Here is a 12,585-nt window from a genome sequence, read left to right on the forward strand (position 1 = left end):
AACCAGTGAGGCCCACTCCAAGACACATCATCATTAAAATGGTAAATATGAAAGACAGAGAATCCTAAAACAAGTAAGAGAGAAAGAGGTAGTAACATATAAGGGAGCCCCGATATGGCTAGCATCTGACTCCTCAACAGAAACACTACAAGCCAGAAGGGAATGGCAAGAAATATTCCAAGTCATGAAAAGCAAAAGCCTGCCACCAAAACTGCTCTTACCCAGCAAGGCTCTCAATGAAAATGGAAGGCAAAATACGGAGTTTCCCAGACAAAAGAAGGCTAAAAGAATACACCACCAAACCAGCACTGCAAAATATGCTAAAGGGACTGGTCTAAGATGAAGAAAAAGTTTCTATGAGTACCCAGTTCCTTTCAGAAGTGCCAATACTTGATATTACCAATATTTTTAATACTCATTAATCTGATTGTGACAATGATGTTATTTGTTCCTTTACTGTTTGTTGAAACTAAACCTGTTTTAGTATATTTCTTGCCTATTTCTATTATTTTTTTAAAAAAAGCTTTAAATGACTTTTTGGTATTCTTTATCCATTTATTGATTAAAGATTTGTAGAACTTTTTTCTCTAAAAATAATAAAACTTATTAACCAAGTTTTAGATATGTTGCAAATACTTTTCAATTCTATTCCTTGTCCTTTAACTTTTTTTAATATGTATATTACTATATAGTTAAATGTTTAATATAGTCATATTGTCAATGTTTATAGCTTCTGGGGTTGAATATTTTACTTTAGGTCATGAACTATATTAGTTTGTATTTCCTCCTAAAACTCCTTTGATTCTACATATTGATTTTTAACTCACCTGAATATTTCTTGTATAATGTGTGAAATAGGGCTATTTGTTTTATCTCAAGTAATAGTGGTCCATGCACCTTATTTGCTGAATAATCCTTATTTTACCCTTTGATGTGAAATATCAACTTAATCATACATATATTAATCAGATATATATGTTTTTCTCTAGAATGCTCATTATATTTCATTGATCTACTTGATTATTTCTGTGCTAGGGTCATGTTGGTTTAATTGCTGAAACTTTATAACGGTTTTAAATTTTTATAAATATTTTATAATTAAATTTGACATTTAAAAAAATAAAATCAAACTGCACTTAAGAAAGAGAGAGAGATGGAATTCCTACCTTTTGCGACAACATGGAGGGAACTGGAGAATATTAAGCTAAGTGAAATAAGCCAGTTGATGAAAGACAAATACCATATGATCTCACCTATATGTGGACTCTATTCAACAAAATAAACTAATGAACAAAATAAACCACAGGCATGGAAACATGGAGCAGACTGAAAGTGACCAGAGGTGAGGGGGAAGGAGGACAATGGTGGAAAGAAGGGGAAAGGACTAGACAAAGAACATGTATGACCCATGGACATGGACAACAGAGTGGGAATTGACTGTGCGAGTGGGGGGTGGGGGCGGGATGGGTGGAAGGGGTTAAAGGGGTAAAAATAGAGACAACTGTAATAGAATAAACATGATTTATAAATTAAAAAATAAAATAAAATAAAATAAATTATTTTGGGGAAAGAACACCGAAACTTTATATAACTGGAATACAGATGTGTCTAATTTTCTCTGTAAAGTAACATTTTTTCATTTGCATAGAAGACATTTAACAAGAAATCTGGTGGTATAAAAAATAATAACTGGAGCCCTGGCTGGTGTGGCTCAGTGGATTGAGTGACACACTGTGAAGTAAGTGGTCGCCGGTTCAATTCCCAGTTAGGGCACATGCCTGGGTTGCCGGAAGGAAGGTCCCCAGGGTGGGATGCACGAGAGGCAACCACACATTCATGTTTCTCTTCCTCTTTCTCTCCATCTCTTCCCCTCTCTATAAAAATACAATAAATATAATCTGAAAAAAGAACTGGAGACATTATAAAGACTAAGTAGGGAGATGAAAGAAACATTTGTAAAATAAAAGAATGCTTCTATTCATTAGTATCTGGAAAAATCTAACTATTGTATCACCTAAAAATAATAAAACAGTAAGATTTCAAAATTCAGGATTAATAACAGACCAATAAAAGCACTGAGCATTTGTAAGGTAAAATAGTTTCATTAATAGATTTCTATGTTGAATGAAAAGTTTTGTGAGACATGGTATGTGCTGCAATTTGATTATGTGATATAATCCAAACATTCTATTTTTAGATACCATAATCACTCTGAACTAGTACATTAGTCAAGATTCTCCAAAGAAATAGAACCAATAAGATGTGTGTGTTTGTGTGTGTGTGTGTGTGTGAGCACATATGAGAGAGAGAGATTTATTTTAAGGAATTGGCTCATGTGATTATGGGGGTTGCTAAGGTTGAAATTTGCAGGGCTGGCCAGCAGTCTGCAAATAATTCTGGCAGGTGTTAATGCTGCAGTCTTGTCAATCTGGAGTAGCAATTACTTTCTCCTTGGAGGACTTCAACTTTTTCTCTTAAGGATTTCAACTGATTGGATGAGGCCTACTTACCTTATGAAGGGTACCGTATTTTGCCAAGTATAATGTGCACACGTTTTGTGTGCATTACACATGGGATTATGGCATGTGATCATTATACTCATGTATAATGTGCATTCTTACTTTTCCCTCAAAAATGTGGGCAAAAAGTATGCATTATACACGGTAAAGTATGGTAATTTGCTTTACTAAAAGTCTGCTGGTTTAAATGTTAAATACATCTCAAAAATACCTTCCCAGCAATATCTAGACTGCTGTCTGATCAAGCTACTGGGTAGTATAGCTTAGGCAACTTGACACACAAAATTAATCACATCTAGTATATTTAAGTAGGCTGAGAGATGTATACCTGGACTAAATTGGCAGGAATACTAGAAAGAGACCACTTATAGTACAAGTAGATTAAATGAAGGAGAGCAAGGGGTTTGGTTGCAGCAGTTGTAGCTTTAAAATTTCATTTTATTTAACTTATTTAAAGAAAATAATAATTCGTTAGTGGCAAACTTCCCTTGATTTTATTGATATTGTTAAAATAATACATTCCAGGACCCCTTAAACAGATCAATCAAAGCCTTCTGTAGTGTTGATGACAGAGATGCTTCGGTGAGGAAGCTAGTGTAAAAATAACCCTAGCTTCCTGCTGGTTCCACTGCTGGGTGCTTAAGGGGAAAGCCAGATTTCAGCGTGAATGTGCTGCCATGGAACTCTATTTCTAGTTGTCAAGGCAGACGGTTTAGCATGTTCTTCCAACATCCTGGTAACTGAAAGGAAGAAGCTGAGAAGATTTACTGAAGGATTACTTAGAGAGCAAGTAATTCAAAACAGAACACAAAACTGAGGTATAAAAAATGAATATTTATCTTTTAAAAATACAACTTTGAACACTACTGACATCTCATTTACAAAGTATTTTCCTAAAATACTCCTCATCGGCTTTGCTTACTTAGTACATTCAGTTATTTTGAATCAAGACTCAAGGGAAGGCATGCTTGTGTTACATTACAAGCACCATCAACAGTACAAAAGATCATCTCTACCTCAGGATATTAGCCTCAAATCCTCATTCCTTCCCTTTTTCTTCCATTAAGAAGGGCCTTCTAACTGGTCCACTCACACTGCCATTGGAATCTGGAGGTGTCCCTGGCACTCCAGGTGGAGCTCACACACCCTTGCCCATTGTTTATTTATTACCAGGAGTTTTCTATTAATACTCATATCAACTCTTCGCAAACGTTCAGCATGAAGTAAACATAATATTTACGGCAGTACACGGTTAGCAATTCAATACACTGACAGCAGGAAAAAGGGACCAACAAATTTTGTAAGAAGGCCAGGGGGGAAATATATTAAAATAAATCCCTTTTGCTAATGTGTGTATGCACATGCACATGTGCACACATCTGTGTTTTAATTTTTAGAAAACTAAACATGCCCTCCTTTAAAAGCAGAGTATTTACAAGGTGATTCTGAATAGCACGTACACATGCCAGTCATACTGGACACTTGCATTCTGCACATATATCTACATTTTTTTTAAAATTCTGAAATAAACCTTTTATCTGATATATTAGATAAAATAAGTTTAGTACAGTTGTTAACTTCTGGTTCACAGTAATTTTGTAAAAGCCACAAATCATGCTTTGTCTTTTAAAAGGTGAACTTGGTCAAACACCTCCTAGAAGACACTGATGTGTTATTCACTTACTAGGGATTGGAAAGACGTCAGTTATGGAGTAGCTAGAGCTCCTCACATTCTTCTCACCAGTAGCAACACTAATGTGAAGAGAAACTTCGAAACACAAATCACACACAAATCATCAAAATATTTCAGTTAACAGTGTTTTTAAAAATACCAAAGTCTATTGACATTTTAGCACAGACACTGAAAACACCCCAAATACTCTTTAGCATCAGGCCTTTTTCAATACTACTAATAAAAACAAAGACAATCAATTGACAAAAAGGGAGGAAGTTACAGCACTTAAGGTTTGAGTCTATTGTTTTTAGGGCCTGTAGCTCAAGGTGCTGCTCTAGGATCCTTATTATACATCAAAATAGATTCCAGGAATGAACTGAACAATTTAAATCAATTTCCACTTGAAAACCATTGAAAATAGAAATCACTTTCTAAGCTTGTCCAACACACATTTATTTTCAGGATCCCAGGTTGTTAGGGAGATGGATTCAGGTCAGTTTCAAGCCCTCAAAGCCACAGAATTTCCATCTCTTCTCCAGACTGGCTCCAACTCCAGTCATTTCTTGCTTGAAGGTATACTGAAGTCTGCTCATGAGACATTCCACATCACTGGTGCAGATCTGTGGGACAGAGAGGACATCTCCATTCAAAACCAGTTTCACCTTCCTAATCTGGCTCTTTTTCCTCCAACGTGATGTACTTTAGGATACTGATGCACACCTGTGTGTTAGGGGTGGATTTGACCTCTTTTCCCTCCTCCTGCATGCGTATATATTGGGTGAGTGGTTTCCAGATGGTACCTTTCATATATTGTGACCATTATACAGAATCCACTGAGCTTTCTTTTTGTTTATATATCACCGCTTTATTTAAGTAAAATTTACATACAATAAATTCACTTATTTGACATGTTGATGAGTTTTAGTAAATTTATTGCATAAATTTAGTAAATCTATTCAATTTTACAACCATCATAACAATTCAGTTTTAGAACATTCCATTACCTCAAAAAAGTTCCTTTGTGCCCCTTTGCATTTAATCCTCACTCCCAAACCCTGACTCAGATTTTTTCACTGTGGTTTTGCATTTTATGAAAATTTCATACATGTATAATCATACAACATATAGTCTTTTGTCACTCATTTCTTTGCTTAGAATGCTGTTTTTGAGATTGATCGCCACTGAGGCTTCTTTCTTTTTAATGAGATTTATTTATCATTCATTTTTATAACAATAAAATGTATTAAAATACTATTAATTATATAAGCATTGTAAATTTAATTTTTCAATTACAGTTTACACATTATTTTGTTATTTTCAGGTGTACAGAATAATGGTGAGACAATCATATACTTCACAAAGTGATCTTCTTGATACTTCCAGTATCCACCTGGCACCATACTTAATTATCACAGTACTATTGACTATATTCCCTATGCTGATTATTCTGTAACTATCAATTATTATTTCTTAATCCCTTCACCTATTTTGACAAGTTGCCCACCCCTTTCCCCTCTGAAATTCAGCAATCTGTCCTCTGCTGTCCACATGCATTTATGAGTGTGTTTCTGTTTATTTATTTTGTTCTTTAGATTCCACATAAAGTGAAATCATATGGTATTTGGCTTTCTATATCTAACTTCAATTAGCATAATATCCTTTATGTCCATCCATGCTGTTGCATGTGGTAAGAATTCATTGTTTTTAATTCTTACCCAAGGATATGTTTATTGATTTTAGAGAGAGAGGAAGGACAGAAAGAGCGTGAAGAAGGAGAGAAAGAGAGACAGACAGACACACATCGATTTAAGAGAGAATTGTCAATTGGTTGCTGTACTGATACATGCTATGACTGGGGATCAAATCCACAACCCAGGTATGTGTCCTGACCAGAAATTGAATCCACAATATTTTGGTATACAGGATGACACTCTAACCAACTGAGCCACCCGGCAAGGGAAATAATTCTTTCTTTTTTATGGCATAGTTGTATTCCATTGTGTAAATGTATGTTAGTTGTTTTACCCACTCATCTACTGATGGACACTTGGGCTGCTTCCATATCTTGGCTATTGTAAATAATGCTTCACTGAATAGAGGGGTGCATATATTCTTTCTGATTAGTGTTTTGGGATTCTTTGGATATATTTCCAGAAGTGGAATTGCTGGGTCATACAGCAGTACCATTTTAAATTTTTTTCAGGAACTTCCAAACTGTTTTCCACCTCTGAGTTTTCTATTGGAAAGAGCCAATATCAATCATGCGGAGAGGCTTGGGTTTGTTGCCAGCTGAATGGTACTGGATCAGCACTGGTGATGCTACGTGTAGACTTACTGAATCTGCAAAGCCTTTTGGAAAGGGAGTAAGGCAGAAATGCCTGCCACCAGACCAGAATTCTTCACATATTCATTAGTTCACAAAGGAAAAGTAATGGGTGTGCGGGATGCTCTGAGTTCCTACTTCTGTGCATTGCCTCTCTCTCTCTCTCTCTCTCTCTCTCACACACACACACACACGTGCATGTGCACACAGAGGTTTTGTATTCACTCACATAATCTGTGGATCCCTTTGAGGATTGCTTCAGGTGGTCATCTTTATGTTAGTAACAACCTTTGTAACTGTGAACCTGGGCACTAAGGCTTGACAGAAGAGCACTGGGGAATCATTATAGGAACCCTGGATTGCCACCACACTGAATATTCCTCCTCACTTCTGTTGGTGCCACTGTAGGCTCTCTTTGGGAGGTCCTGGCACTACTCTGGCAGGAAACTGGGCCTGGTCAAGGAGGAAGATCAAGCTTTCTTCCTGGTACTAGTAGTAAGACTGTATTCCAGTTAAATGAAATCACATTGCAGAGTATGATATAGAGTTGAATCCTCACTTCAAATAATATAACTATACAATGTTTACTGATATATACATATGATATAGGTGCAGCATAGGTATAGAAGAGGATCTGAAATAAAGATATGCTAAACTGTCTATGGTGGTTATGACTGAGGGTTGGGAATTGTAAGTAACTTCCCCTTTACCATATTTCCATATGACTTACATGTTTAGACAATATGTATGCACTATCTTTACAATTTTAAAAAGAACCAGATCCTTTTTACTGATATATAGTTCAATTTTATACCACTTCAACTGTCCACTTGATCCTGGTGCTCACATTCCATTCTTCCTTTCACTGCTAAATGGGCCATTTAATTGCAGAATAGCATCATTTCCCACAGATAAATGAGGAAGTGCCAACTAGAATGGAAACAAATGCCATGAGGGGAATGCATCATGATAGCTGGATTCCCAAATGGGCCAGTACTTCTGTTGAAAGGACTTATGTTTGAATGGCTTAACATTTTGGAAACCAACTGCACGAGTGGCAATAGCACTTCTCAAATGGCCAAGATTCTGTGAAATAGTGAGTACAATCCATGAGCAGGTTTAATGAATGCTGCTTCTGAAAAAAAAAATCTATCATGAGTTTATTTATACTAAAGAGTCAAGAGTTCTTCCTTGAATGAGGCATCTTTGACTTTGTAGGGAACCAGCACTTACCCTTGCTCCTGATGCTTTGCGAGTTTCTCCACAGGATATAATCCAGGGAAGGAGGAGGACCATGAGATCAGCTGTGAGCAAATACTCAGTCTGTGTTACAGACTTATTGTTCTATCTTTTTCTTTTGCCACTGCCTTGATTGTTTCATCATAGATAATGGCCATGGTGATGGTGATGGTGGTTGAGGAGGGGGTTGGAGTAGAACTTTTCAATTTGGAAAAATAACATTTGTTAATTGTTAAAGGCCCAGGGCAAGAGATTGGTTTGTGTAAAATATTGGTTAATTTATATGTAAAATAAGAGAAATGAGGGAAATTCTTCTAAGATATATCTTGGAACTAGGGTAGCCAACTCATTCAGGTTTGCCCAGGACTTCCCTGGTTTTTGCACTGGAAGTCCCAAGTCCCAGGAAACCCCTCAGTACCATGCAAATGGTGACAGATAGTCATCATACTTGCAAGAGAAAGGCTCTACACTGAGACACAGTGGAAGAATAGGTGAGGGACATTTCCTTAGAGCAATTACTAATGAGTTATCTATGCTGGAGGAGAGTAAGGTCACTTGTTCACAAAGAATCCTATTTCCCATTTCAGGTGCCCACATACCTTATTATCTAGACGGTGCAAGTAGGAACAGATATATTCAATGCTTGCTCCAAATGGATGGACATGAAGAAAGGTGGAGATAATCCCTGTAGAGAAAATACCATGGAGGTTACACTTGAGAAATGCATTCTTTGAGATGCCACATGATAAAGTATATCAAAAGCTAACTCATTATGTACAGCATACAATGTACTAGGCACTATTCTAAGTTTCCTTATTCAATACTTACAACAACCTTGTGAAGTAAGTATTACCATGCCTATTCACAGATGAGGAGACACTGAGGCACAGAAAATTTAAGCCACTTGTCCAAGGTCACACAAGTGCTAAGTGGCAGGGCCCAGACAATTTGAACCCAGACAATCACTCTTAACATACTGTCTCTCACTACACTATATAACATGTAGAAAAGCTGTCATTTGAGGAAAGGGGGTTCTGGGAAGGGGGGGGGCAATGAGGGAAAAATTGGGACAACTGTAATAGCATAAGCAAAAAAATACATAAAAGAAAAAAAAGAAAAGCTGGCATTTGTGGAGTCATTTCCATCATTTTTGACAGCTAAAGATGATCTGAGTTCTACATTTTACAATGAATTTAGAAATTTACAATGAATTTAGATTGTGCTGGTATTTTACACTTCCTCTGCATAGTCTTTAAATTGGATTTTAGCCTCTTTTGCATTAATAATGTCCTGTTGTGGTGGTAAAAGTACAAATCATGTACTTTGCCTGATTAACCTTGTGCTGCTCATGGGAGGATTTGCTGATTGTATTTGAGTTTTACTCTGTGAGCATCTCTGTAAAGAATAACCAGACTTTTTTTTTTTTTTTTTTTTTTTTTTACTTAACTGGTCACTAGCCTTTCGTTTGTGCTCAGAGTCCTGAATCTCTTCAAGTAACAGAATTCTCATCACAGTTTATAGCTTCTGGGAATGGTCATAATTTCTACTCAGCACAGCTATGGCGTGATTGGCAGCTGCACATACTGCCTTGATTGTTCTGGCCATCAGATTAATTATTCTAATATTTCTTTTGTTCAAAAGTCTACTAGTAATTTCCTGACATTTTTTAATTCACCTTCTTTCATAAGATCTTAGGTACCTCAAATTGACCTAGAATTGAGTTTGCTGAAAACTAACAGGGAATAAAAGCTAGATGTGATTTAGGTCATAAATTATAACTTATCTGTCCCCTTCAGTGACTGACAAAGAATATCACAAGTTTAAACTGTAGCTTGAAGTTCAACAGTTCTTTGTTATACGGCAAGGGTTATGGTAAGCTGGGGGATCCAGGAGGAACTGAGGGTAGGGACCAAAATCTGTTCAAAATGTATGTTATTACTTATAACACTCCTTTATTATTAAATGATGAGGCAAATTGAATTTCTGAACACTGAATCAAGCTGAGAAACTTAAATCTATAGAAGACAGTTCATGTTCAAAGGAATTCTACACCCTTTGGTCAAGATAAGCTGTCAAATGCCAAGAAACAACTCTATAGGTTTCAAAACACTAAGCAGTTTTTGTGGGTTCATACCCAAAGAACCAATTAAAAAAAACCCCAGATTTTCCATTCTCCCTGTCAGCCCAAGACTACTTTCTTTAGAAAAAACAAAACAAAAAGCACATATCTTAAGCATCTTTGTTTCTAGAATTATCCATTTACAAAAGCTTCCTCCTACCCTCAGCTCTTCTCAGACAGGTCTCCCGGTTGCCAATTTGTTAAATAACTTTGAGTTGGAAAATGGAAATAAGTTGCCAATTTTCTTGAAGATTCAATGTCAGATTCCTTTTTTGCATCTTATATTAACATATCAAACTGTTAAATCTGAGTACAATATCTATTACCAAAGGAGGCAGATATATTATAAAAATATGCATAAGCTGATCAGTGTGGAGAACTTTTGAGATGGGGTGGGGTTACTGTTTGGCTCAGCTTCCTAGAAGGCAGCTAGGATTATCTGCTGAGGTCAGCTCCTTTTAAATGACAAAATATTTTGGGATCTCAATCTGCCACTGTTCTCCAAATGAAATATAAGTTCAACAAGCATTTGTGAATAGTGCTGTAAGTGTGAAATGGTTCACATTTACTGAGGTCTTAATATGGGCTAGGCACTGTGTAAAGTGATTTAGATGAATTATTGTGTTTAATACGCACAGCTGCCCTTTGAAATGGGTAATAATATACCCATGTTGCAGAGGGAAGAACTAAAGCTCACAATAGAAGCTGGAAATGGTGGGGAAGAGACAGTAATGAAGGGATGTAAAAAATATTCAAGGAAATGGACAGGAAAAAAAAAGCCAGGGTAGCAATATCTTTATCAGACAAAATAGATTTCAAAACAAAGGCCATAAAAAAACACAGAAGGACACTTCATAATACTCAAAGGAACAATTCATCAAGAAAATATACACACTATAAACCATATGCACCCAACATAAGAACACCCAAGTATATAAGGAAAATCTTGGAGGACTTCAAGAAAGATATAGACAACAACACACTGATAGTAGGGGATTTTAACACCCCACTCTCCACAATGGAGAGATCTTCCAAACAAAATATCAACAAGGATATTGTGGAAGTGAATGATGCATTAGATCAAAGGGAATAAATGACATATAGAGAACCTTTCATCTCAAAGAAGTAAACACTCATTCTTTTCAAATGCACATGCAACATTTTCAAAGATAGACCACATGATAGGACACAAAAGAAGCCTCGACAAAATCAAGAAAATTGAAATCATAGTGAGCATTTTCTCAGACCACAAGGGCTTGAAACCAAAAACCAAACTCAAGGAAAAAAATCAAAAACATTCAAACTCATGGAGACTGAACAGTATGCTATTAAACCATGAATGGGTCAATAATGAGATAAGAGAAGAAATCAAAAAGTTTCTGGAAACAAATGAAATTGAACACATAACAGTCCAGAACCTATGGGACACAGCAAAGGCAGTCCTGAAAGGGAAGTTCATAGCAATACAGGCCTACCTAAAAAAGATAGAAACATTTCAAATAAAAGACCTACCACTACACATTCAAGAACTGGAGAAACAACAACAAAAAAAGTCCAGAGCAAGTAGAAGGAAGGAAATAATCAACATCAGAGCAGAACTGAATGACACAGAGACTAAATAAACAATTTGAAGGATCAATAAATCCCGGAGCTGGTTCTTTGAAAAGATAAACAAAATTGACAAGCCTTTAAGCAGACTCATCAAGAAAAAAAGAGAGAGTACTCAAATAAAAAAGTATCAGAAATGAAAGAGGAGAAATACCAACTGATACCACAGAAATACAAAGAGGATTGTAAGGAATTACTATGAACAGTTATATGCCAAGAAATTTAAAACCTCAATGAAATAGACAAATTTCTAGAAAAATATAACTTTACAACACTGAATGAAGAAGCAGCAGAAAGCCTGAACAGACCAATAACTGCTGGGGAAATTGAAGCAGTAATCAAAAAACTCCCAGCACAAAAAAGCACTGGACTGCATAGTTTCACAGGAGAATTTTGAAAAACATTTAAGGAAGAGCTAACCTCTGTCCTCAAGTTATTCCAAAAAACACAAGAAGAGGGAAGACTCCCAAATTCTTTTTATGAGGCCAGCATCATCTTAATCCCCAAACCAGATAAAGACATAACAAAGAAAGAAAACTACAGGCCAATATTGCTGATGAACATAGACGCTAAAATCCTCAACAAAATATTGGCAAACTGCATCCAGCAATACAGTAAAAATATCATCTACCATGATCAAGTGGGATTCCTCCCAGGGATGCAGGGCTGGTTCAATATTTGCAAATTAATAAATGTAATACATCGCATAAAAAAAAGCAAAAACCACAGGATCATATTGATAGATGTGGAAAAAGCATTTGATAAGGTACAGCACGCATTTATGATCAAAACACTCAGCAAAGTGGGAGTAAAGAGGGCATTCCTCAACCTAGGAAAGGCCATATGTGAAGAACCAACAGGCAACATCATACTCAATGGGCAAAAACTAAAATCTTTCCTACTAAAATCGGGAACAAGATAAGGGTGTCTGCTTTCACAAGGGAGTCCGCTTTCACCACTTCTATTCAACATCGTATTGGAAGTCCTAGCCACAGTGATCAGACAAGAAGAAGAAATAAAAGCCATCCAAATTGGAAAGGAGGAAGTAAAACTGTCATTGTTTGCAGATGACATGACAGTGTACATAGAAAACCCCATAGAG

The 12,585-nt window shown here is 36.3% G+C and overlaps 1 protein-coding gene across 7 annotated transcripts in view; it reads right to left on the reverse strand.

Annotated features, from left to right (window-relative positions):
- Window positions 1-3,000: 3,000 nt before the first annotated feature.
- ENOX2 (ecto-NOX disulfide-thiol exchanger 2) overlaps window positions 3,001-12,585 on the reverse strand; it is a 384,343-nt gene continuing 374,758 nt past the window's right edge. For all 7 annotated transcript variants that reach the window (XM_054577016.1, XM_054577017.1, XM_054577018.1 and 4 more), the window contains 2 exons: window positions 8,356-8,441; window positions 3,001-4,814 (listed from right to left, as the gene is read on the reverse strand). In XM_054577016.1, coding sequence (XP_054432991.1) covers window positions 4,683-4,814; window positions 8,356-8,441 — 218 coding nt within the window. In that variant the 3' untranslated portion in view covers window positions 3,001-4,682. The remainder of the gene's footprint in view (window positions 4,815-8,355; window positions 8,442-12,585) is intronic.

This window comes from Pteronotus mesoamericanus, unplaced genomic scaffold (genome assembly GCF_021234165.1).
Source record: "Pteronotus mesoamericanus isolate MK-2021 breed Mesoamerican mustached bat unplaced genomic scaffold, CSHL_Meso_final contig_40, whole genome shotgun sequence".
In the NCBI taxonomy this organism is placed as follows: domain Eukaryota; kingdom Metazoa; phylum Chordata; class Mammalia; order Chiroptera; family Mormoopidae; genus Pteronotus; species Pteronotus mesoamericanus.